Source organism: Silene latifolia, chromosome X (assembly GCF_048544455.1).
Source record: "Silene latifolia isolate original U9 population chromosome X, ASM4854445v1, whole genome shotgun sequence".
Lineage (NCBI taxonomy): Eukaryota > Viridiplantae > Streptophyta > Magnoliopsida > Caryophyllales > Caryophyllaceae > Silene > Silene latifolia.
The window spans coordinates 342,480,749-342,505,939 of record NC_133537.1 but is presented as its reverse complement, the minus strand read 5'-3'; the positions used below and the strand labels follow the sequence as shown (position 1 = coordinate 342,505,939).

Here is a 25,191-nt window from a genome sequence, read left to right as displayed (position 1 = left end):
AACCATGCCATTTTTGTAGACTATTTATAAGATGAAGGATTGTAGAAGAAATAACTGTTGCATGAACTGCGAATTTTGCATGATCTCGAAAATGGTGTGATGAAGAACAAGATGCATGAAGTTTATGGTGAAGACTGAAGACTATCAATTGAATGAGAAAACAATGATAAAAAAAGCAGATGAAATTGTATGAAGGACATGCTCATTCCGTCTCAATAATGTTTACCTTTTATTAACAACTAAATGGGACAGAGGAAGTAGTCGATTCTAGAATATTTACAATCGAACAAAAATGAAGTCATGGGCATCGATAATACAACATTTGAATATTATTACATAAGTGATAAGAACGATTTAATTTTACTCGAGTCTCAACTTAGGTCGATAAATAATGAAAAAAGTTACAACACGACTGCCTTTCTCAGTTTAGCAAAATCTCGAAGAATTTGGGAATGATCCACATTTCACTTTCTCAAAGAATAAAAATCTCTATAATAGAAGGAAGATCAAAATATACATCTGGATTTTGGAGGCAATTTCCCGAGTCTAACTATTCGAACATATAATTTCTTTTGGCGGAGGGGGAACGAGAAAAGAAAAAAAGGGAGAAAAGAGAAAAATCAGATATACCTCTAAATACACTTTGTAAGCCTGAATTTATCTTTCGCGAGCTCTAGAGCTTTTACTGGTATCTCTTCGGCCAGCTGACATGATTTCATTGCCCTCGACGACATTCTTCTTTTTCCGTCTGGGGCCTCCAGCGGAAGCAGGGTCTACTAACGGCCCGGACCAATGGTGACCTGCCCCTCCTTTCGAGTATGTGAAAGAGGTGGTACTGTAAGGAATGTCTGTTGGGATGTTTGCGGGATCAAAGTGCCCTGAAACACCCAGGGGGTAGCCAAGGCCGCCGTCCTGGTGAGGTGGAGGGAATTTTTCACTCTTGCTCTTTGCATTTGCATGAGTTATCATACGGCGTCGCTGCTGTAAGTTAGTCAAACAGAGTTACTAGCACACTTCATGCAATATAACAACAATAACTTATGTCTCGAGGGTTCCCACAAATGGAAAGGCAACGGGAAAATGCATGCAGTCTTAAAAGAGCGTAGCCACTTGGGTGTCAGCCGACATGAACCTATATAAAGAGCCGTCAAAAGCTTTTCCCTCACATGGCGAGGCCCCGGGGTAAGGAGAGTCAGGATGCATCTAGCCTTATATCCATGTTTTCAAAACAGGTCCGTGAAAATGCGACTTTTTTTGGATTCTGATGGCTGAAATTTCAAAAGCTAAACAGGATAACAAGAAAAAGCAACATAACACATACATCGAGATTAGCTTGAAGCTCTGCATTAGCTTCAGGGGCTGGCATTGCCCTGGGTCGGTCACGCGTCCGGGTTTTCTTCGTGCCATCACCTTGTGCTTTGCTAGCTGCTCTTTGTCTGCAAGGAAAATATATGTTAGCCTAAAAACATGTACATGAGGAAGTTCCCTGTAATATTTGATTACAACATTTCGAACAGATTACAACAGTTAAGACATCTTAAGAGTTGTAGGGACCGTATAACTGTTTCAGTAATGATCACAGTGGATACTAGGGTTTGTACTTCAACAGGCTGTCAAGACTTCACAAATTTCCTTTCCATATATAAAGGGCAGCCCGGTGCACAATGGCGTCCCCCGCTAGGCGAGGGTCCGGGGAAGGGTCCCACCACAAGGGTGTAATTGGGGCAAGCCTTCCCTTGCCATTTTGGCAAGAAGCCGCTCCAAGGACTTGAACCCGTGACCTCACGGTCAGAAAGCAACACCTTAACCGGTGCGCCAAGGCTTCCCTTCCTTTCCCTATATCTATCAAAAAAATTATTTCATAAACTCGTTGAATTCGAACCTCCTCCCCCACCCCAATGGAGATATTAAGTAATTTGGAATCAACGAGTTGGCAAATCGTAGAAAGAGTATCTCCTACATTCTCACAGAGTTATGAGAAACATGAAACTAACACAGTCACTAACATTCTGAACAGACTACCGCAAGCACAAGCAAAGATGAAATCATTGTGATACACTGACCTTCGAGCCTCGTCATCACGCCGTTTTGCATCCATTTCCTTGGTTGGTGGATACTTGGGAAGTGTTGACGGATCACAAGCAAGAGGCTCAGTATTGAAAAACTGCACAGTATCCATGGAAACTAGATTGATAATCATATACAAGATCTCTGTGAATCGAAAAAGAAGAAACAAAATCTGGTAGACTAACCCATCACATATAAAATGATCCTTTTTTAGTACTTACGAACTATGATACACAACATACTCTTCACTGAGGCGACGTCATGTACAAGGTTCTAGTTACAGCTTGTAGATACAGCCCGACATGTTGGAATGACGAGATGAACCATATAACAAAACATATCAAACTGAATGAAAACTGTCCGTCATGAGAGACAAAAACTTACATCGCCATTCAAAGCATCTGTGGCAGTTAAGCGTTCATTTGGATCAATTGCAAGAAGAGTATCAACTAAAGACAATGCTGATGGTGGGAAGTTTTTATACGTCTCTCGTATGGATCTTTTGTATGGTTCTCGTGGCTTGAATATGGTTGCATTGGGCAACTTTGATTTCTTCCAATAATCATCAGACGGTGAACCACATAGCTTATATATCTTATGCAGTTGCTCCACCTAAGGCCAATAAAAAACATCATCATATATGTATTACACTTTACAGCAAAGAATTCAAGTGACTATCTAAAAAAGAACAGCATGAAGTTCCATGCCATCATACAGAAGTAGGGGTAGATCAGTCTTTCCACCTGCTAGCCACTTGGCCACTTGGCCACTACGTGACAAAAGGTGAAAGTCTATAAATACTCCTCAACCTTCATTGAGGAAGGCATCTCACAATTATAACCTAAATACACTATTCATCTGGTAATATCTCCCTTATCTCTCTACAATACGCATCTAGCCAAGTAACACAGCTTAATCCTTTAAGTTTACTGACTTGAGCGTCGGAGTGAGTACGCTTGGCACACAGCCAAGCCCTCGATTCGTTCATTGTTGCGGGGAGAGGCCGAGTGGGACGATAGGAGCAAGAAGGATTCAGCTCAAGACATTATTCTACGAGCCACGGGTGGTAACTAATCACTGCTCTGGAATTATACCCGGAACAATTGGCGCCGTCTGTGGGAAAGACACTAGAAGCTAGTCACATTCATTCCCAAACAAAAACAAAACTCAAAACAAAAACCCACCCAAAAAGCCGAGAAAATGTCGAAACAGCAAGACGCAGTCGTTACCGACGAAACCGCGTTCTACCAAGATGACGCTTTCAACAACTCCGGAGTCATGCAGCCCTCCACCGGCGGAGTAATCCAACCGGAGTTCGGGATGCCAATAATACCCGACGCGCCGGTGCCAACCAACCAGGTCACCATCATGGGGTATGCGGTTGACGTAGCAAAGCTAAAAATGCTCCTGGACCTAATCAGCAACACGCCCGCTCACACTGTCACACCGACAAGAGCGGCGGAAACCGTCCAGGATAACAGGGCCCAAAACGTGACTCGAGAAATCGAACGGAGCACTAGGAGAAGTTGACCCGGTCAAGACGCGGGGAGCCCAAAGTGGGCGCGGTAGACCTAAGTCCTTCCCACACTCGCGGGAGGACAGCGTCCCCGCCGCACGAACGAGGCACACCCCAAAGGAGCCAGAGGAGTCCGACTCAGCAGAGTTGGAGAAGGAGTCATAGTCGAAGAAGGAGCCCCTCCCGCTACGAGGGGAGAAGCCAAGATAGGGATGCGAGGAGCCGATCGCCACGTGTCATTCAACACGTGGTCAGGCAACCCCTCAACGCCTACGTCCTAGAAGTTCCGGTGCCAAACAAGCTAAAAGCGCCACCCCTATCATACAAGGGGGATAGCGATCCCGGCCGACCACGCCGAGGCTTTCGAGTCTTACATGTCGGTATGGGAGCGAGCCCGACGAGGTCCAGTGCCGAATTTTCCCAACAACTTTACATGGGATGGCTCGAGTGGTACAAAGGGCTTCCCGATGGCTCGGTGTACTACTACGCCGACCTGAAGGGCGCTTTCCTAACCCAAGACTACTCTGCTGATAAGAGAAGGGCCGTAGAGACCTCCGACCTCCTAACTATCGAGGGAGGGGGCGAGTCTCTCGAAGCTACGTGAAGAGGTTTGATGGAAAGGTCCAGCAGATTCGAGAAATTAATCCCGAGTTGGCGGCCTTCGCGGCGATGAAGGGCCTCCCGAGGGGAGCCTTAAAAACGAGCTCATCAAGAGCGGAGGCTTAGGCCGGGACGCCGCGGGAAGCCGGCCGACCTGTGCCATCAAGGTAGAAGACTATCACAAGACTCGGGTAGATCCCGGCCGAAGCCGAGCACTCGAAAAGAGGAGTCACCATCAGGATAGCCAGGACGAAGAACGCCGCGACAACAACGGTCCGCGGTCCGATGGAAAACGCCGTGAGAATAATAGATCACGGTCGGACAGATCCGACCGGAGGCAAGACTCGGTGGGCGCCGGGTGGAATTCGGGAACGTACCACCAGAGGCGGTATAGTGAAAAAACCCCCTCGTCGTATCGCCCGCCGAGGTCTTCGCCCGAGCAAAAACGAGGGCCGAAGTGGGAGAGACCCCCAAGCCAAAAAGTGACGGTGACACGAGCCAAGATCGTGAGTACCACGGCCACACCGGCCATTTAACCAACGATCGTCGCCATCGAAGAATCCCATAGAGGAACCGATCGGAAGGAAGCCTCGGCAAGTACGTCGCAAAAGGCCAAAAGACCGACGCCGCGATTCAGATAAAAAGTCCGTTTTCGAACGGATAGGAGTGATTCACGTTGTCATCGGGGGCAACGAGAACGGAGGGTCCGCTCATGGGCACAAACGACACCTAAACGAGCTATATCAGGCCATCAACTTTGTGCCCAACTCAGGGATCCCCTCTGCAAGCATCCCCGACATGACTATTGGAAGAAAGGACTACGAAGGGGTCATCGCCCCTCACAGCGACCCGCTCGTAGTCAATTTAGACATATCCAACCACCTGGTCAAGAGGTGCCTGATTGACACAGGCGCATACACGAACATCATGTTTAGAGAATGCTTCCTCGGCCTCGGCTTTGAAGATCAAAGACTTAAGCCCTCGCACCAACCCGCTATACTGACTTTTCGGGGCCGGCCTGGTACCACCTGGGGTCAATTAGGCTCCGGTGAGATTCGGCGAAAAGACGTCGGCAAAGAACGTCTAGCCGAGTTTGTGGTCATCGACGGCTCGTCCGCATACAACGTCCTCATAGGCCGGGTCACCCTAAGCGAGGCCGACGCAGTGATGTCCATCCGGGCCCTAACACTGATGTACGTCTCGGACCGGGGGGAAGCGCATAAGCTCGTCTCCAAAGACGAGAAGGATGAGGTGATCAACGTCCAGATAGCTGCCCGAGGATGCAACATGCAGTCCCTCAAAGAGGCGAGAAAGTCCGAAAAAGGGAAGAGTCCGTCCTTGCAGCAGGAGGGCGACCAAATGGATACAACTAGGGGCCGGCGAGGAAGTGTGCTCGTAATGAGCCGATAGGGCATCGGTAATCTCGCAAGAATTTATGTAGCCGCGGAGGTGTCCAAAATATCTGTGGACACCCCAACGCATGTTTTCACCTAATGAGAAACCATCAAGCCTTCGATCAAAGCAAAATTTTCCCATCGATTTATCTATCAAGAAACCGACGCCGCTCACACTGTCATACCGACAAGAGCGGCATCGTTATGAAGAACTACTGGCGCCTGTCGCAGTCACCCCAGTAGTAAACGCCACGGCAGTCACCCCAAGAGGTAGACGCCGTCGCAGTCACTCCAAGTGGTAGACGCCACGTAACACGCTATCAAGAAACCGACGCCGCTCACACACTGTCATACCGACAAGAGCGGCAGTCGTTATGAAGAACTACAATGGCCGCTGTCGCAGTCACCCCAAGTAGTAGACGCCACGGCTAGCCACCCCAAGAGGTAGACTCCGTCGCAGTCTACCCAAGTGGTAGACGCCACGTAACACGCTATCAAGAAACAGACGCCGCCTCACACTGTCATACCGACAAGAGCGGCAGTCGTTATGAAGAACTACGGCGCCGTCGCAGTCACCCCAAGTAGTAGACGCCACTAGCAATCACCCCAAGAGGTAGACTCCGTCGCAGCTCACCCAAGTGGTAGACGCCACGTAACACGCTATCAAGAAACAGACGCCGCTCACACCGTCATACCGACAAGAGCGGCAATCGTTATGAAGAACTACAACGCCGCCGCAGTCACCCCAAGTAGTAGACGCCACGGCAGTCACCCCAAGAGGTAGACTCGTCGCAGCTACTCCAAGTGGTAGACGCCACGTAACACGCTATCAAGAAAAGACGCCGGCTCACACTGTCATACCGACAAGAGCGGCAAATCGTTATGAAGAACTACAACGCTGCCGCAGTCACCCCAAGTAGTAGACGCCACGGCAGTCACCCCAAGAGGTAGACGCCGTCGCAGCCACTCCAAGTGGTAGACGCCACGTAACACGCTATCAAGAAACAGACGCGGCTCACATCGTCATACCGACAAGAGCGGCAAGCCGCATGAAGAACTACAATGCTGTCGCAGCCACCCCAAGTAGTAGACGCCACTAGCCACCCCAAGAGGTAGACTCCGTCGCAGCTCACCCAAGTGGTAGACGCCACGTAACACGCTATCAAGAAGCGTACGCCGCTCACACCGTCATACCGACAAGAGCGGCCGTTATGAAGAACTACAGCGCCGTCGCAGTCACCCCAAGTAGTAGACGCCACGGCGGTCACCCCAAGAGGTAGAGACGCCGTCGCAGATCACCCAAGTGGTAGACGCCACGTAACACGCTATTAAGAACCAACGCCGGCTTCCCCGGTCAATCCAACAAGAGCCATCGCACATTACACTCGCAAAAACATTCAAAGTGTCTTGGAAGCGTTGAAACACAGTTGAGATACGCACTCAAAAACGGCCCCGGCCAAGCCGAGGCGAAAATAAAAAAGGGCGCTCAATTAAGAATACAGGAAGACAACTCTGACAGAGATGAGATAAAGACCACGGCCAGGCCGCAGGCGAAAGAAACGAATTATTATTAGAAGATAAGTTACAAGATTTACAAGTGAGAAGAATACAGACGACGGCCGTCCCCGCGGGGATAATCCGAGACACAACCTACTAAAAGTTGTACAAAAAGCAAAAGCTACAGTTATACCAAGAGATAGCGGGAAGGAAGAGCCGAGTAATTGGCCCACGGACAACTGAAGCCGATCATTGTAAACTTGTTCTCATCAAGCAAAGACATGTTAGTGAGGAGTGAAACAGATCTGTCAGTAAACTTGCTCTCCTAGGCCGCCGCCGCCGCCATCGCATCGGCGGCCGCATCTTCCCGAAGAGGGCAACCCAGAAGAGCTTCTCTAGCGGCCTCGGCCTTGGCCTCGGCATCCTCATTTGCCCTCATCCTTTCGGCCTCTTCCTTAGCCACTCTAGCCCTCTCAAAGAAGAGCCGCTTTCTCGCGGCCGCCTCCCCCTCCATCTTCGCCTTCGCCGCCTCTTTGGCCGCCTCCACCGCGGCTTTCTCCTTAGCCTCGACTCTGTCATCAAGCAGCACGTCGAACCTGTCCCACGGGAAGGAGCCATCAAGAGGGAAAAGCTCCCCGATAACTTCCCCGGGCAAGCATTTTCGGCCAAGTCCGGAACTCGGCGCACGATTTGGGGAGCATGACGGTTTGGAGCATATCGACGTCCGCCTCCTTTTGCTTGATGATGGCCTCTTTGCCACGAATCGGCTCGGCTGGGCCTTAAACATGCCCCGTATTGATCCCTCTGCTGGAGACAGAGGTCGACACGCTTCGAGCAAGGCTACATTCCTCCAAAGCGGCTTCGCAGCCGGTCGCCGCGGCCTCGGCCTTAGCTCTCTCAGCAAGGACCCCCTTTTCGGCGTCCTCCCGGAGCTTTCGCTCAGCCAAGAGCGCCTTCTCAGCATCTCCCCTGAGCTTCTGCTCATTAAGGAGACTCAGCTTCGCCGACGTAGCCACCTGCTTAGTGGCATTACACTTAAAACGGCTCGAGCAATGACCCTCTCCCGCTCCTTCGAGGCGAGCCCCGTAGCCACGTTCCACCTCGCCAGCTCCCTAATCAGCTTTGTGCCTTCCTCTATAAAGCTGGGAGACGGAAGCCTTCTGGGGGGGAGGAACGGCGGTGGTACTTTGGCCACCAGCCTGCGGCTGGGAGAAGGAAACCTTCTGGGATGAAAGAATTGACGGTGGCGCCCGATCGCGAGCTGCGCGAGAGAAGCCCACCGCCTGCCGCCCAACGTGAGCGATGGCCGACTGCGGCTGATCTGCAAAAATTCAATTAAAGCATCAGTATCAACTGACTTATCAGGAACACCTAATGGCACGGCTAAGTTTAAGCCACAGGATAGACGGATACCATGTCTGGCCTTCTTGGCCGGAGAAGGCACTTCCTTGCCAGCAGCAGAAGCCGTCCTTTTCCACCTACAGATAAGGGGAGATCCCTCTGCATCAGAGTCCCCCTCATCAGGAATATCAACAATCTCCACCTTCTTAGGGGAGAGGACGGGAGATGATAAATGTTCCAATGCAGAAAGCTTTAAGCTAAAGATCACTGAAATGAACATGGATCAATCTAGCAAATACTAAAACAGGGAATTTCAGTCTTAAAATCGTATCAGTTTTTGAAGGCTTGTTGAACAAAATTCACACGGTAAAACTTATTGATTCCAACGCCATTGGAAAGTAGACTTCTTCAAGATTCTATCCGTATAAAGAACGTAATTTTTGTCTATGTAAAACTCCAGATATGAAGCAAACAAAATGACCCAATTTTGCGAATCAAGGGCATTTTCGTCCTAAATGTACAAAAATAGGGATTTTGGAGCAATTTAAAAATTTCAGCAATTTTTTGGGTGTAATTTTTAAATTTTTTTATAAAAGGGAGTAATTTTGAAAAAGTGTACTATAAAAGGGAGTAATTGATGATTTAGCCTTGTTATAATTGTTCATCATGTTTGATTGATTTAAGGATTGATCTGGTAGTGAGCTATTGTTAGCTGAGTTGCATAGTTACCTTTATGCAGTGGCGAAATCAGGTTGTCGTTTTGGCGGGCGGAAATTTTAGATAAGTGGCAGATTACTAATGTAATAAGGTAAACTAGAAAAGGTTCAAAAATATATTGTTGACTGAGTTTGTTACTTCGATTTAACTATTTGCGATACTGGAATTTCTGTCAAAGATAGGAAGTTCGAGGACTTTTCTTTTTTAGGACTGCAATACATGGAGTACAATTATTCGGCTTTCAGTCATAATATTAATCTATATGTCAATGTTTGTTCCCAATTTCAGAAAATCGGCAAGAGGGTTCATTTTGTGAGGATGTCGTCAGAGAGGATTACCGAGCTTCTGAAGGTTGGTAAGGACAAGCATGCCCTGAAATTGGCCAAGAGGAAGCTGGGAACCCACAAGAGGGCCAAGCGAAAGAGAGAGGAGATGTCGGATGTTCTCAGGAAGTTGAGGTCTGCAGGAGGTGCTGAGAAAAAAAGAAGTGATTTTTTTTAACTTTACGGTTCTTAGGTTTTCGCTTTATTGCTGCAGTGTGTTGCCAGTGACGCCCGTCTTTACAAAGATTTTAGTGAATACGGATTTTTGTTTTTTGGCACTCAAAATATCGTCTTGGATGAATTTTTCATGTATCTTGCATCAGTTGCATGTTTATAGGGCTAATTTCAATCTTCGCAGTAGTTCTCGTGTCAAATTTAGGTTTGTTGTGGCTGCTACTGAGCTAGAGTTCAGACTTCAAAGCTTGTATTGTCCTATGCTCGTGTTTCGGCGTCCAAGATAATCTGTCCTGAAAACATATATTATGGTGATCAAATCTAGTAGAGGATCATCCTACAATTCGATTTTTCTGTTGGTGTAAACGGCGGGAATCGAGGCTTTGAACCCGAAACCTATTGTTCTTAGGTTCCTTGTTCTAATTGCTAAGTTTAGACCTTTTCTGTTCAGCATACAATTGTTGTTCAGCATACAATTTTTTTTTTTTTTTTTTTTTTTTTTTTTTGGCAGCTGTAAATAGAGATATACCTAACTAAACATGGCCTCACATGCGAGACCATGAGAAATACTATTAAAGGTCCTAGGAGTATAACTAAAAGCTAAACAGTGAAAAGAAGTAGCAAGAGCATGAATGTCACTTAGAACATCCCCAAGATGTTGATGAGGCTTCTGGATCCCTGCAAGAAAACAAATAAGCGAAAGACAGTCCGAGGAGACTTCCAAGTGACGAATCCCTCTACCTATAGCCCATAGCAGAACCATATGAACCCCCAATCCTTCAGCCTGTAACGCTGACTCAGCTCTAATACTTCTTCTAGCCCTGAAAATAATCTCCCCAATTTCAGAGTACACGACCCATCCTATGCTTGCATTATCCATTGATTTCCACCCAACATCCACCATAATTCACAAGTATGTACACTCGCTAATGGTACCAACACAACATACAATTGTTGTCTACATGAATGATTGAATCTGGTTACGTCATTATGTTTGAAGGTGAAAGAAAAGAACCGTCACACAAATACGGAGTATATTAGATAACACGCTTTTCGGGCTAATGCCGAGAAAATGTGAATTATAACTTATAAGCTATCGGAGGACCGTCTCATTCACGAATCATCTTTTTTTTTTTTTTCTTTCCGTAAAAGTGCCCGGTACGCTTAGATGGGCATATCTTGGGTAGAAAACCAATAACAGCTAGCCCGGCCCAATAGCAGCTGGGCCGGCCCAATTAAGTTGGGCCTTTCCTAAACTGATGCAATCCTAAAACTCCAAGGCTTACGGAATCCTAATTCATAAAGGCTTAAACACTTGCCAATTGCCATCCATATGTCGGTTCATACAACCTATATATATACCCATACAAATCTTCAATAATCTTTCATCAAACATCAAAATTCCTTACTTCCTAACATCATAAAACATAACACATAAAGATTGTCTTCAGTACCTCAGAGGAGATTAGATTATCACGTAAAGATGACGGCATTAGTGTGTGGAAAAAGATCTTATGCCTTTGAAGACAACCTTGATACATACTACCCTTCTTTCAAAAAACACCATTCTTCATCATTATTCAACAAAAACACCCTTATCAACCAACTCAAGAATACCTTCCCTCTAGTCGACCCGCAAACCCTAGACAAAACCCTCCAAGATTGTAATCTCGACCTCGATATAACCACCCACAAGCTCCAAGAACTTTACAATGCACAAGAACAACAAGAAGTAAAAGAAGTACATGTGCTTAGTGAAAAAGACATTAAATGGGTTGAGTTATTTGTTAAGGAGATGACTTGTGCTACAAGTCTAGACGAAGCAAAGTCACGCGCAGCCAGGGTTCTAGCTGCGCGTGACCAAGATCAGGCCGTGACAACCGATAAACTAAATGAACAAAATTTGAAACTCGGTCAAGAGAATTGTGTACTTAGAAGGATGGTTGTGGTGCAACATGAGAAGATTAAAGGGTACGACGAAAGTAAACAAGAAGTGGAGAAGTTGAATTGCATGCTTTCGAAGTGTAGGGAAGAATTACGAGTGTCGGAAATTAATAATTATACGTTGAAGATGCATCTTGATCAGGCTGTCCGATTTGGTGGTTCGTCGTTGATTAATACGTTTAATTTACCTCCCGATGTTTATTAGTTCAAGAATATGTATTACTCGGAGTTTTATCTGCACCGGATCCCATCAGAGCAAGAAATTTTTTTGTAATAGTTGAAACGATATATTATTTAAGGAAATTTCAATTTTTTTGTGTGTGAAGTTTTACACTATGATTTTGGATAGATATTCTCAATGAAATTTACGTGTTGAACGTGAAACCGCGCTAATATATCAATAACCCGAAAACTATAGAAAAGTGAGAGTATATATTTATGTCATTTTAGTATAAACGCGCTAATACGTTTAATTTACCTCCCGATGTTTATTAGTTCAAGAACATGTATTACTCAAAGTATTATTTGCACCGGATCCCATCAGAACAAGAAGTTTTTTTTGTAATAGTTGAAACGATATATTATTCGATAAAATTTCACTTTTTTTGAGTGAATTTTTACACTATGATTTTGGATGATATTCTCAACGAAATTTACATCTTGAACTTGAAAACGCGCTAATTAAAATTGTACGAAAAGAGAAGTAAACATCTCGTAATATAGAATAAGATTCATAAGAATCGTCTAATTTTCATTAGATCGACAAGAATTACTGAATTAAACCGACTTCTTAATAGTAAACTAGATCGATCTTAGCTTAGTACAAGCATGAATACTACTAAAATTTTATTATTAATTAAAAACCATACTGTAAATTGGAACACAATATGATCGATCTTCATCACTCTCTTATGCTTACTCAGACGATTTCGTGTCATCGTCTTTGTAGTCAGGAAGGTTAACTCGGCCAGCTTCGATGTCAGCAATGTCGTCTTCTAAATCTTGATAATGCTTTTTAACCTCTTCAACAGTTTTTCCAATCTTGTTAGCAATTTTTTCCCATTTGTTGGGATCATCATGGAATTCGGCCAAAGCCATCTCGAACTCCTTCTCTTCTTCTCTTGTCCAGGATGATCTTGAGGCCATTTCGAGTTTTTTGAGTTCGTATATTATGAGCTTACAAGTTACAACAATAGCTTATACAACAATGCTTTTTTGTAGACTATTTATAAGAAGAAGGATTATAGAAGAAATAACTGTTGCATGAACTGCGAATTTTGCATGATCTCGAAAATGGTGTGATGAAGAACAAGATGCATGAAGTTTATGGTGAAGACTGAAGACTATCAGTTGAATGAGAAAACAATGATATCTGAAGAATTAGTTGGTCTGTCTTAATTAAGACGGTAACATTTGTGATCTGTCTTAAGATTATAACGAATCAAATAACATCCACTTGAATAGATTGAGACAAGCCTTTCCTTTGTTACGTTATTCCTTAGACAATTAACTTTTGACTCATCTATACTACTTGAGCCGTTTTAAGTTCAAAGACCAATAATATACTCATCTTAAGCAAAATTTTGTAGATGAAATTGTATGAGGTACATGATAAGTAATGCATGACTGTATGAGTATAGACAAGTTTTGGTGTTTTGGCAAAGGTGGTTGAAAACAAGTTCATTGTGGTGTATATTCTCATGGGTAACAACTAACAAAGCATTTTGCTTGTGACGGGCTAATTCCGTCACAAGCTGAAGACCTCTCACAAAAAGGGAGAGGGGACAAGGTGGGGCACCCCTCATGTGCTTCCCCACTCACCTCTCATGGGTATTTTGTGAGAGGAAATGGTATCCGTCACAAGCTTGTGACGGATATCGCCGTCTTCAATGAGATTTTGTGAATAACTAACAGTAGCGGCGGATCTAGAAAAAATTCTTTTGAGGTTTTGATGTAATATTAAAGCTATTTTTTACGTAAAGCCTAAAATTTAGATAGAATGCATAACAAGTTTTGTTTTTGATGCCTCGAAACCTCAGACCTATAATGCATGGATCTGCCAATGGTATAAGAGTAAGATTATTAGTAGTTTTGAGATAAGACTTTGGTAAGTCTTTAGATAAGACTCACTCAAGACTATCAATAATCTACCCTAGTCTTAACAAAGTTTTAAGAGGCCGTTTGGTTCAAACATTAGGAATGGAATGAAATGGATTCTAACTCCATATGGGTATGGAGTTAGAACCCCATACCTCTTAATGCTTGTTTGGTTCACGTTTGGAATGGATTCGGATCCTTTTGTTTTTTTTTTTTAATTATAAATAATACCTACAATGTTATTTATAATTTCAAGTAACTAATACAAGATACTAACAAAAATAAAACTTCAAAATAATCGATAAAAAATCAATACGACTAAATTAAAAATATTCTTGAATTATTAAAAACAAAAATAAATTGCAATATAATCATCTATCACTCAGATGATTACAATCAATCATACTTTGTATGATGATCATCTGTAATACTAATGATCAATGCTGCAAATACTCAAAACACTAATCGCCATACAAAGCATGTATGATCATCATCAATGGTGATTATAATGCTAATAAATTTGTAATGATGGGATAACATTGCAATTAGCACACTGATCGCACTTTCGTATTGAAAAAAAGAGAATAAAAAAAGGTAGAAAAATATTGACAATGAAAAACACCAGAAAAAAATGAAGAATAGAAGATTGCAGAGAAGGATTTGGTAAAATGTAATGTTGGATTTCTTTTTATTTTTTGTTTTCTATTATTCTAGAGTTTGTATATGGGGGGAATGGATTTAAAATCATGGGGTGAGACTAAGGTATGAGATTCTAGGGGGTTGAGGTGGAATTAGAACCCCTTGGGTTTCTAACTCCATTCCAAAAGGGGCCAACCAAACATTGGAATGGATGAAATCCATTCCAATCCATTCCAAATGCTCCAACCAAACACCCCCTAAGTTGAATCTTGAAAATCCAAGACTCAACTTAAGACTTTAGGTGAGTCTTGACCCCACCTTAAAGAAAAATTATCCAATGAGTGAACAACATGACTGCCTTTCTTTCTCAATTTAGCAAAATCTTGAAGAATTTGGGAATAATCCACATTTCACTTTCTCAAAGAATAAAATCATTATCTAGGGTAGAAAATCCACATTTGGGAATAAATCTTGGAAGAATTTGGGCTTATCTAGGGTAGAAAGCCAAATAATAGTTGGCCCATTAAATTGGGCCTTTTCTAAACTCATGCAACTTCTACAACTCCAAGGACTATGGACCTAATTCCTAAAGGCTTAACTGCTTAAGCACTTTCCTCTTTTCCTTTTTCATATACGCCAATGTAAGGCTCTGTTCTTTTGGACTTCTATTTGTCTTTTTAAGTTCAGTTCACTTCATATAAGTTCAGTTCAGCTCTTATAAATTAAGTTCAGTTTAGTTTCTATTAGTTCAGTTCAACTCCTATAAGTTCAGTTTAGATAAGTTCATACAACTTATATTAACTATAAATTCATAACCGTTTTTTAATATTGACGAATTGAAAAAAAAAATAGTACCATTTTCATTAAAAATCAATGCAAAAAAAATCCAATATTGAAATTATCATATATACATTATTCTTAAAAACAATAGATGGTTAGAAAAAAAAATAGATGGATTCGATGATGTCAGTGAAAATGAAGATAAAGATGAAAGTGACGAGTATGATGATAATATGGAAATAAATGGTTAGAAAAAAAAATGTAATATGCAATATATTTTTTATTGTAATGTATTGTAGTAGTTGTAAAAAAAAATTAATATATATAAAGCGTAAAATTTTTATAAGTTTAGTTCAGTTCATCTCTTATAAGTTCAGTTCAGTTCAGTTCCTATAAGTTTAGTTCAGTAAATAGAAGTCCAAAAGAACAGGGCCTAAGACCCCATGAGGTTATGCGAGTAAAATTGTCCGCATCGAAAAATTGAGAAGCTTGTGATATGTTTATAAAGGGATTACACCCATCACTTAGTAACAAGGCCTTGTGTTTTTGGGCTAAGTGAGGACAAAACGGACCCAAAGATGAACATCTCATCTTTACGTGGGGTGTGATAACGACGGTGGTGAGTCGGGTTGTTATAGACTTATAGCCAATTTAAGATTTGTAATGTAATATTCTTAAGAGTTAAGACGAATTAAACAAGTTCCCGATTGTAACTCGAATGACCCGGTCCGGATAAACGGACCCGTACCCAACCTGACACCTGAACTCAAGACTCCAGTTTGACCTCAACCTAAATCGACCTGGCCCAATAGAACCCCGATCTGAATGTTTCTTATTGCAAGGTGATTATTTCCATAAATAAATAACTTAAAAAAGTTGACTCGGAAATGACCAAACTCGAAATGAAACTTGACCAGAAGTCTTGCAAATCCCAAATTGGCTACCTACTTACTTTTTCATGGCTCTGTTTGGTGTTGCTTGAACTGCTGTTATGAACGTAGTCTGACTGGTATCTGAACAATTCTCTACACATTTGTAGATAATGCCTCCGAAACAGCTGAACACGAGTCTTTTTGTTGGCATGAACAAGGTCACATTGTCACCAAGAAGGAACCCGCTCCATGATCATCTAACAGGAAAGAGGTAAGTTTTGTATCGTATTACCGAGTTTGGCACTTTGATGTATAACTTTTTGAGACAGGAATTTTTATCGAAGATTGATTTTCCATGTTCCTTTAGAGTAAAATGTACGTAGTACAGTTTTTGTCGAATATAGGACGTTAGAGAACTCTGCTTGTTTAGGACTGCAATATACGGAGTACAATTCATTTGGCTTTCAGTCACAATCTGAATCTATATGTGTTCTCTATTACAGAAAACCAGCAAGAGGATTCTTTTTGTGAGGGGTGTCATCAGAGAGGTGGCTGATTTCGTTCCTTATGAGAAGAGGATTACCGAGCTTCTCGGGAAGCTAGGAACCCACAAGAGGCCAGGCCAAGCGAAAGAGAGAGGAGATGTCGAATGTTCTCAGGAAGTTGAGGTCTGCTGGTGGCCTGGTGATCAAATCTAGTAGAGGATCATCCTACAATTCGATTTTTCTGTTTGTGTAAACGGAAGGATTTGAGGCTTTGAACCCGAAACCTATTGTTCTTAAGTTCCTTGTTCTAATTGCTAAGTTTAGACTTTTTCTGCTCAGCATACATTTGTCAAAATGTATGATTGAATCTGGTTACGTCATTATGTTCGAAGGTGAAAGAAAAGAACCGTCACACAAATACGGAGTATATTAGATACACGCTTTTCGGGGGTAATGCTGAGAAAAATGTGAAATATAACTTATAAGCTATTGGAAGACCGTCTCATTCAAGAATCTTCTTTTTTTTTTTTCCTTTTTTTTTCCTTTTTTTTTGTAAAAGTGCCCGGTACGCGACCTGGCAAAATGGGGTCATACTCGACCCGAGCCGAACATTATATGACCCAATGTTGACCCGGCCCGATCTGTCCCAACTCATAATTGACCTGGTCCCAAATGACTTGAAATTACCCAAAACGACTAGTAATAAGTCGTATTAATATTATATATATCAGAATTAAGTTTCATGGTTTGCAACAGTCCCTTATTCCGAAATTGACCGGAAACCTAAAAGTGACCCGACCTGACCCAAAATGTGTGACAGTCCCAAACTGACCCGATCCGTACCCGATTCGAGTGACCCGTTTTGCCAGGTCTACGCTTAGATGAGTATATCTAGTGTAGAAAACCAATAACAGCTGGGCCGGCCCAATTAAGTTGGGCCTTTCCTAAACTGATGCAATCCTAAAACTCTAAGGCTTACGGAATCCTAATCCTAATTCATAAAGGCTTAAACACTTGCCAATTGCCATCCATATGTCGGTTCATACAACCTATATATATACCCATACATATCTTCAATAATCTTTCATCAAACATCAAAATTCCTTACTTCTTAACATAATACATAAAGATTGCCTTCAGTACCTCGGAGGAGATTATCACGTAAAGATGACGGCATTAGTGTGTGGAAAAAGATGTCATGCCTTTGAAGACAACCTTGATACATACTACCCTTCCTTCAAAAAACACCATTCTTCATCTTTATTCAACAAAAACACCCTTATTAACCAACTCAAGAATACCTTCCCTCTCGTCGACCCGCAAACCCTAGACAAAACCCTCCAAGATTGTAATCTCGACCTCGATACAACCACTCACAAGCTCCAAGAACTTTACAATGCACAAGAACAACAACAAGAAGACGTACATGTACTTAGTGAAAAAGACATTAAATGGGTGGAGTTATTCGTCAAGGAGATGACTTGTGCTACAAGTCTAGACGAAGCAAAGTCACGCGCAGCCAGGGTTCTGACTGCGCGTGACCAAGATCAGACTGTGACAACCGATAAGCTGAATGAAGAAAATTTGAAACTCGGTCAAGAGAATTGTGTACTTAGAAGGATGGTTGTGGTGCAACATGAGAAGCTTAAAGGGTACGACGAAAGTAAACAAGAAGTGGAGAAGTTGAACTGCATGCTTTCGAAGTGCAGGGAAGAATTACGAGTGTCGGAAATTAATAATTATACGTTGAAGATGCATCTTGATCAAGCTGTTCGATTTGGTGGTTCGTCGTTGATTAATACGTTTAATTTACCTCCCGATGTTTATTAGTTCATGAATATGTATTACTCGGAATATTATTTGCACCGGATCCCATCAGAACCAGAAATGATATATTATTCGAAAAAATTTCAATTTTCTTGAGTGAATTTTTACTCTGTGATTTTGGATGATATTCTCAACGAAATTTACATCTTGAACGTGAAAACGCGCTAATAGGGTATTTATGTCATTTTAGTATAGACCAAAACTCGCAAAAATTACTACTAATTAAAATTGTACGAAAAGAGAAGTAAACATCTCGAAATATAGGATAAGATTCATAAGAATCGTCTAATTTTCATTAGATCGACAAGAATGATTGAATTAAACCGACTTCTTAATAGTAAACTAGATCGATCTTAGCTTAGTACATGCATGAAATACTACTAAAATTTTATTATTAATTAAAAACCATATTGTAAATTGGAATAACATAATCTGATCCTCACTCTCTTATGCTTACTCAGACGATTTCGTGTCATCGTCTTTGTAGTCAGGAAGGTTAACTCGGCCTGCTTCGATATCTGCAATGTCGTCTTCTAAATCTTGATAATGCTTTTTAACCTCTTCAACAGTTTTTCCAATTTTGTTAGCAATTTTTTCCCATTTGTTGGGATCATCATGGAATTCGGCCAAAGCCATCTCGAACTCCTTCTCCTCTTCTCTAGTCCAGGATGATCTTGAGGCCATTGTTTCGAGTTTTTTGAGTTCGTATATTATGAGCTTACAACAAAAGCTTATGGAACCATGCCATTTTTGTAGACTATTTATAAGATGAAGGATTGTAGAAGAAATAACTGTTGCATGAACTGCGAATTTTGCATGATCTCGAAAATGGTGTGATGAAGAACAAGATGCATGAAGTTTATGGTGAAGACTGAAGACTATCAATTGAATGAGAAAACAATGATAAAAAAAGCAGATGAAATTGTATGAAGGACATGCTCATTCCGTCTCAATAATGTTTACCTTTTATTAACAACTAAATGGGACAGAGGAAGTAGTCGATTCTAGAATATTTACAATCGAACAAAAATGAAGTCATGGGCATCGATAATACAACATTTGAATATTATTACATAAGTGATAAGAACGATTTAATTTTACTCGAGTCTCAACTTAGGTCGATAAATAATGAAAAAAGTTACAACACGACTGCCTTTCTCAGTTTAGCAAAATCTCGAAGAATTTGGGAATGATCCACATTTCACTTTCTCAAAGAATAAAAATCTCTATAATAGAAGGAAGATCAAAATATACATCTGGATTTTGGAGGCAATTTCCCGAGTCTAACTATTCGAACATATAATTTCTTTTGGCGGAGGGGGAACGAGAAAAGAAAAAAAGGGAGAAAAGAGAAAAATCAGATATACCTCTAAATACACTTTGTAAGCCTGAATTTATCTTTCGCGAGCTCTAGAGCTTTTACTGGTATCTCTTCGGCCAGCTGACATGATTTCATTGCCCTCGACGACATTCTTCTTTTTCCGTCTGGGGCCTCCAGCGGAAGCAGGGTCTACTAACGGCCCGGACCAATGGTGACCTGCCCCTCCTTTCGAGTATGTGAAAGAGGTGGTACTGTAAGGAATGTCTGTTGGGATGTTTGCGGGATCAAAGTGCCCTGAAACACCCAGGGGGTAGCCAAGGCCGCCGTCCTGGTGAGGTGGAGGGAATTTTTCACTCTTGCTCTTTGCATTTGCATGAGTTATCATACGGCGTCGCTGCTGTAAGTTAGTCAAACAGAGTTACTAGCACACTTCATGCAATATAACAACAATAACTTATGTCTCGAGGGTTCCCACAAATGGAAAGGCAACGGGAAAATGCATGCAGTCTTAAAAGAGCGTAGCCACTTGGGTGTCAGCCGACATGAACCTATATAAAGAGCCGTCAAAAGCTTTTCCCTCACATGGCGAGGCCCCGGGGTAAGGAGAGTCAGGATGCATCTAGCCTTATATCCATGTTTTCAAAACAGGTCCGTGAAAATGCGACTTTTTTTGGATTCTGATGGCTGAAATTTCAAAAGCTAAACAGGATAACAAGAAAAAGCAACATAACACATACATCGAGATTAGCTTGAAGCTCTGCATTAGCTTCAGGGGCTGGCATTGCCCTGGGTCGGTCACGCGTCCGGGTTTTCTTCGTGCCATCACCTTGTGCTTTGCTAGCTGCTCTTTGTCTGCAAGGAAAATATATGTTAGCCTAAAAACATGTACATGAGGAAGTTCCCTGTAATATTTGATTACAACATTTCGAACAGATTACAACAGTTAAGACATCTTAAGAGTTGTAGGGACCGTATAACTGTTTCAGTAATGATCACAGTGGATACTAGGGTTTGTACTTCAACAGGCTGTCAAGACTTCACAAATTTCCTTTCCATATATAAAGGGCAGCCCGGTGCACAATGGCGTCCCCCGCTAGGCGAGGGTCCGGGGAAGGGTCCCACCACAAGGGTGTAATTGGGGCAAGCCTTCCCTTGCCATTTTGGCAAGAAGCCGCTCCAAGGACTTGAACCCGTGACCTCACGGTCAGAAAGCAACACCTTAACCGGTGCGCCAAGGCTTCCCTTCCTTTCCCTATATCTATCAAAAAAATTATTTCATAAACTCGTTGAATTCGAACCTCCTCCCCCACCCCAATGGAGATATTAAGTAATTTGGAATCAACGAGTTGGCAAATCGTAGAAAGAGTATCTCCTACATTCTCACAGAGTTATGAGAAACATGAAACTAACACAGTCACTAACATTCTGAACAGACTACCGCAAGCACAAGCAAAGATGAAATCATTGTGATACACTGACCTTCGAGCCTCGTCATCACGCCGTTTTGCATCCATTTCCTTGGTTGGTGGATACTTGGGAAGTGTTGAAGGATCACAAGCAAGAGGCTCAGTATTGAAAAACTGCACAGTATCCATGGAAACTAGATTGATAATCATATAGAAGATCTCTGTGAATCGAAAAAGAAGAAACAAAATCTGGTAGCCTAATCCCTCACATATAAAATGATCCTTTTTTAGTACTTACGAACTACGATACACAACATACTCTTCACTGAGGCGACGTCATGTTGGAATGACGAGATGAACCATATAACAGAACATATCAAGCTGAATGAAAACTGTCTGTCATGAGAGACAAAAACTTACATCGCCGTTCAAAGCATCTGTGGCAGTTAAGCGTTCATTTGGATCAATTGCAAGAAGAGTATCAACTAAAGACAATGCTGATGGTGGGAAGTTTTTATAGGTCTCTCGTATGGATCTTTTGTATGGTTCTCGTGGCTTGAATATGGTTGCATTGGGCAACTTTGATTTCTTCCAATAATCATCAGAAGGTGAACCACATAGCTTATATATCTTATGCAGTTGCTCCACCTAAGGCCAATAAAAACATCATCATATATGTATTACACTTTACAGCAAGCAATTCAAGTGACTATATGAAAGAGAACAGCCTGGAGTTCCATGTCGTCATACAGAAGTAGATTGGATTCTAGCTTGCAGCTTCTTATAAAGAAGCGAGTTTTCTATGAGATCAGCGGAACTTCTCCCGAGTCCCTCGTTCAAGTACAAGGTCATGGGGTGGTCTAAGTGTCTCACATATGAGATCGTCTTATATAAGTTTGTGTATTATAACGGAGATGACAGAGCTAATTCTACGGATACTAAATGTTCTAATGCAGAAAGCTTTAAGTAAGGTTAAAACCACCTGAAATGAACATGGATGATTTTAGAAAATACTAAAACAAACAGTGTGCTTGGATTCTTGGAACAGTATTATTTACAGAACTTGGCTTGTTTATTACTCCCTCCATTATATTATAAGTCGATTTAGAGAAAAGCAGAAAAAATTATTAGTCATTATGCATTTCCCTATGTGTTGCATATACCCTTTTGGGGAGAAAAAAAATAATGAAGTGCATTAATAGAGGTTAACTATGTATTTTCATACGTTTGATTGGTGTAAAAAGTCAATCATCCCATTTCCAAAGGTTAATAACTTTACATAATTTGTAGTTCAAGTCTTAGTTTAAAAATGCGCAAGGCGAACCGAGGCGCTAAGGGGCTGAGGCGACAAGGCGCAAAGCGCAAGGCGAAGGCGCGTGCCTTTTTGACACGAGGCGCCCTCTTTTTGATAACAAATTTGTAATTTCCAAATAAATTTTTGGCAACAATAGCCTTTTTAGGAGTTTTCAAATTGGCTAACATGTCAAGGAGTAAAGTTAGGAATAATGGGGACAAGAAACAGTGACCTTGGTCTAAATGATATGGAAAGTGTGTACTAGTTAGCCTTGTAAGGTGAGCCTTGCCTAAAAGGCGCACCTAAAAGGGGCGGAGGCGTTTTGGCTAGTGCCTCATCCAAGGCGCGTTTTTTTAAACTAAGGTTCAAGTTTCCCAAAATCTTTCTTAATTCATGTGCAATATGCTAAAACGACTTACAAGTTGTAAGAAAGAACCAAGGGCGTATTGTTTTGATGAAATTTTGAGAGCTTGATATAAATCCTAAAGCGTGGAAAAAAACTTAATGTATTAGCAAGAAGCATACTAATTACTAAGGTATAACAATCCTGGCAAAATTTGAACGACAATAGATAAAAAACCCAGATGCAGTAAATTATTAAGATATAACGTCCAAAAGAGTAAACAACCTATACAAGCAGATTCACATCAAATGGCCAGATCTCAATTACCTATATATTACGGAGTATTGGGGTAACAAATAAGACAATGAAAGTTTACCTCAGTTCGGCCAGGCATGATAGGCCTCCCAGCGAACAACTCAGCCAAGATGCAGCCCGCACTCCAAAGATCGATTCCAACGCCATAATCAGTTGCACCAAGAAGCAGCTCAGGAGCTCGATACCATAAAGTGACAACACGACTCGTCATAGGATGCTTTTTACTTGGATCAAAGAAAGTCGCCAATCCAAAATCAGCTATCTTAAGTACTCCTTCGTTGTCAAGGAGAAGATTTGACCCTTTTATATCACGGTGAAGCACATAACGGTTGTGGCAGTGCTCTAGCCCAGAGATCAACTGGTGCATGTAACATTTTACCTGCAGTACAGTAACTAATTTACTAGGACCTAAAGTTACCAAATAAATTCAAAACTACAGATAAAATACTTCAACGCAAAAAGATAGTTTATCACTAACCTGAGGCTCTGTAAACTTAATATCCGGACTTGCAGCAAGCCCGGCTAAATCGTGTTCCATGTACTCAAACACCAAGTACAAACTACAAGACATCCTTGATGTTACCAAACCTTCAAGCTTTATAACGTTAGGATGGTCTAACCTACGTAAGATCAAAATCTCTCGCGCCATGAATTTTACACTCTCAGGCTCCAAATTGTCAAAGCGAACCTTTTTAAGTGCAACAATCTTCCCAGTCAATGAATCTTTAGCTTTATATACATTACTATACGTTCCCGACCCAATCTATAATAGCAAAGAAAATGTCAAATGATAAATATACAAATGCCACACTAGCTAGCTATGTTACTCATACTCTTCATACTACCTAGCGTAACCATGTCCAACACTCGACACTTCATTTTCAACCCAAAACATGAGAATTTTTCATAAAATAGGTACTTCTAATCGAGTATAAGTAATGTAGCTAGCTAGTAAACCAAATTCACAACTAAATTCAAGTACAAGCTCCTACCTTATCAATCTTCTCGAAAGTATCTGCTCGTCGAGGAACCCAACCATTAATTGCTTCAGCTGCAACCGCCGAAAGCCAAGATGGCCACCCAGCTGCAACTTGCTCACCATGTATACCTTTGGAAGGATTACTCAACCTAGGATTCGGCTTTGACCGCCTTTTTTCTCTTGGCTTTCGACTTTCACCCACATTCCCTTCCCTTTCACCACCTTCCTCCCCATTCTCCCCACCCTTTTTAACCTCCTCTTTATCTGCACCATTACTCAACTTAACATCACCATTCTCACCCTCATTCCCTACATCCCAACCCGAAACGACATCGGCTACTGGCAAATCAACCTTCCTACCAGACTCAACACTCAAATTCTCATTCTCTTTTCTCCCATTTCTTTGTCTACCTTCTTCAACTAAACCCTCTTTCCCAAACACACAACCCATGTTCTAATCACACTATACACCCTCATATCTCACCATTTCTCAATGATCTATTGATAATACAGATGAGAAAGCGGAATTTCAAGAAACAATTTCCTAACCAATGAGGGAAATGTCTTCAAACACTACCCCAGTAACCAGTACCCACAAACCCTAAACCCCCAAATTCTTCAATTCAACAACTGCAACTCCTAAACACACAAAAATCAAATCACAAACAAGTATTAATACACAAAAAGATTGCAACTTTAGGACATAACTTTCTTTATCCCATCAACCATCCTTGACCCGTTTCAAGTTTAAGACCGATAAACAAGAACTTATGCAAAAAATCAAAACTTTGAGACATAAAATTGATGGGTATTAAGTACAAAGAATTACAGGAGCAAGATTGCAACTTTGTGACATAAATTTATTAATCCCATCTACCCTACTCGACGCATTTTAAGTTTAAGACGGATATTCCCGTCTTTAAACAAGAATTTAAGCAAAAAGATCGAAACTTTGGGGAATAAAAATGATGGGTATTAAGTAAAAAGACTTACAGAAGCAAGATTAAGCAGAAAGGAGACAAGTTGGATTGATTTGACTTAGTTTTTTTTGTTTGATTGATTGTTGAGCAGTTGAACAGCTAGCAAACAAGTTAATTATAGACTGTTTTTATTTGTTTTTTATTTTTTTGTTTATTTGGGAAATTAATAGGATGAAGAAAATCCGACAAAGAGTGAGTCAAAAAGAAGGGATTTTTGATGATTTGATGGAAAAATGTAACTATATGATGATTGAGAAGTGGGGATGGTTGGTGTTGGTGT

The 25,191-nt window shown here is 41.7% G+C and overlaps 2 protein-coding genes and 1 pseudogene across 3 annotated transcripts; 2 read left to right on the top strand and 1 right to left on the bottom strand.

Moving 5' to 3' along the window:
• Positions 1 to 417: 417 nt before the first annotated feature.
• LOC141619614 (putative serine/threonine-protein kinase At1g54610) lies at positions 418 to 25,191 on the bottom strand. 2 transcript variants are annotated; one of them, XM_074436635.1, is made up of 8 exons: positions 24,925 to 25,040; positions 23,945 to 24,570; positions 23,431 to 23,715; positions 23,014 to 23,331; positions 2,452 to 2,679; positions 2,064 to 2,164; positions 1,322 to 1,436; positions 418 to 981 (listed from the first exon to the last, which is right to left on the bottom strand). In XM_074436635.1, the coding sequence occupies exons 2-8, from the start codon at positions 24,380 to 24,382 to the stop codon at positions 658 to 660; spliced, it is 1,809 nt and encodes a 602-aa protein (XP_074292736.1). In that variant the 5' UTR covers positions 24,383 to 24,570; positions 24,925 to 25,040; the 3' UTR covers positions 418 to 657. The 2 variants fall into 2 exon arrangements, with proteins under 2 accessions (XP_074292736.1, XP_074292735.1); XM_074436634.1 differs by lacking the exons at positions 418 to 981; positions 1,322 to 1,436; positions 2,064 to 2,164; positions 2,452 to 2,679 and adding exons at positions 19,479 to 19,991; positions 20,332 to 20,446; positions 21,074 to 21,174; positions 21,421 to 21,648 and having other exon boundaries at positions 24,925 to 25,191.
• LOC141622710 (uncharacterized) lies at positions 11,049 to 11,818 on the top strand. The gene has a single exon (XM_074438716.1). It carries the CDS (start codon positions 11,113 to 11,115, stop codon positions 11,776 to 11,778), a length of 666 nt encoding a protein of 221 aa, XP_074294817.1. The 5' UTR covers positions 11,049 to 11,112; the 3' UTR covers positions 11,779 to 11,818.
• LOC141621933 (large ribosomal subunit protein eL36y-like) lies at positions 16,132 to 16,699 on the top strand (annotated as a pseudogene).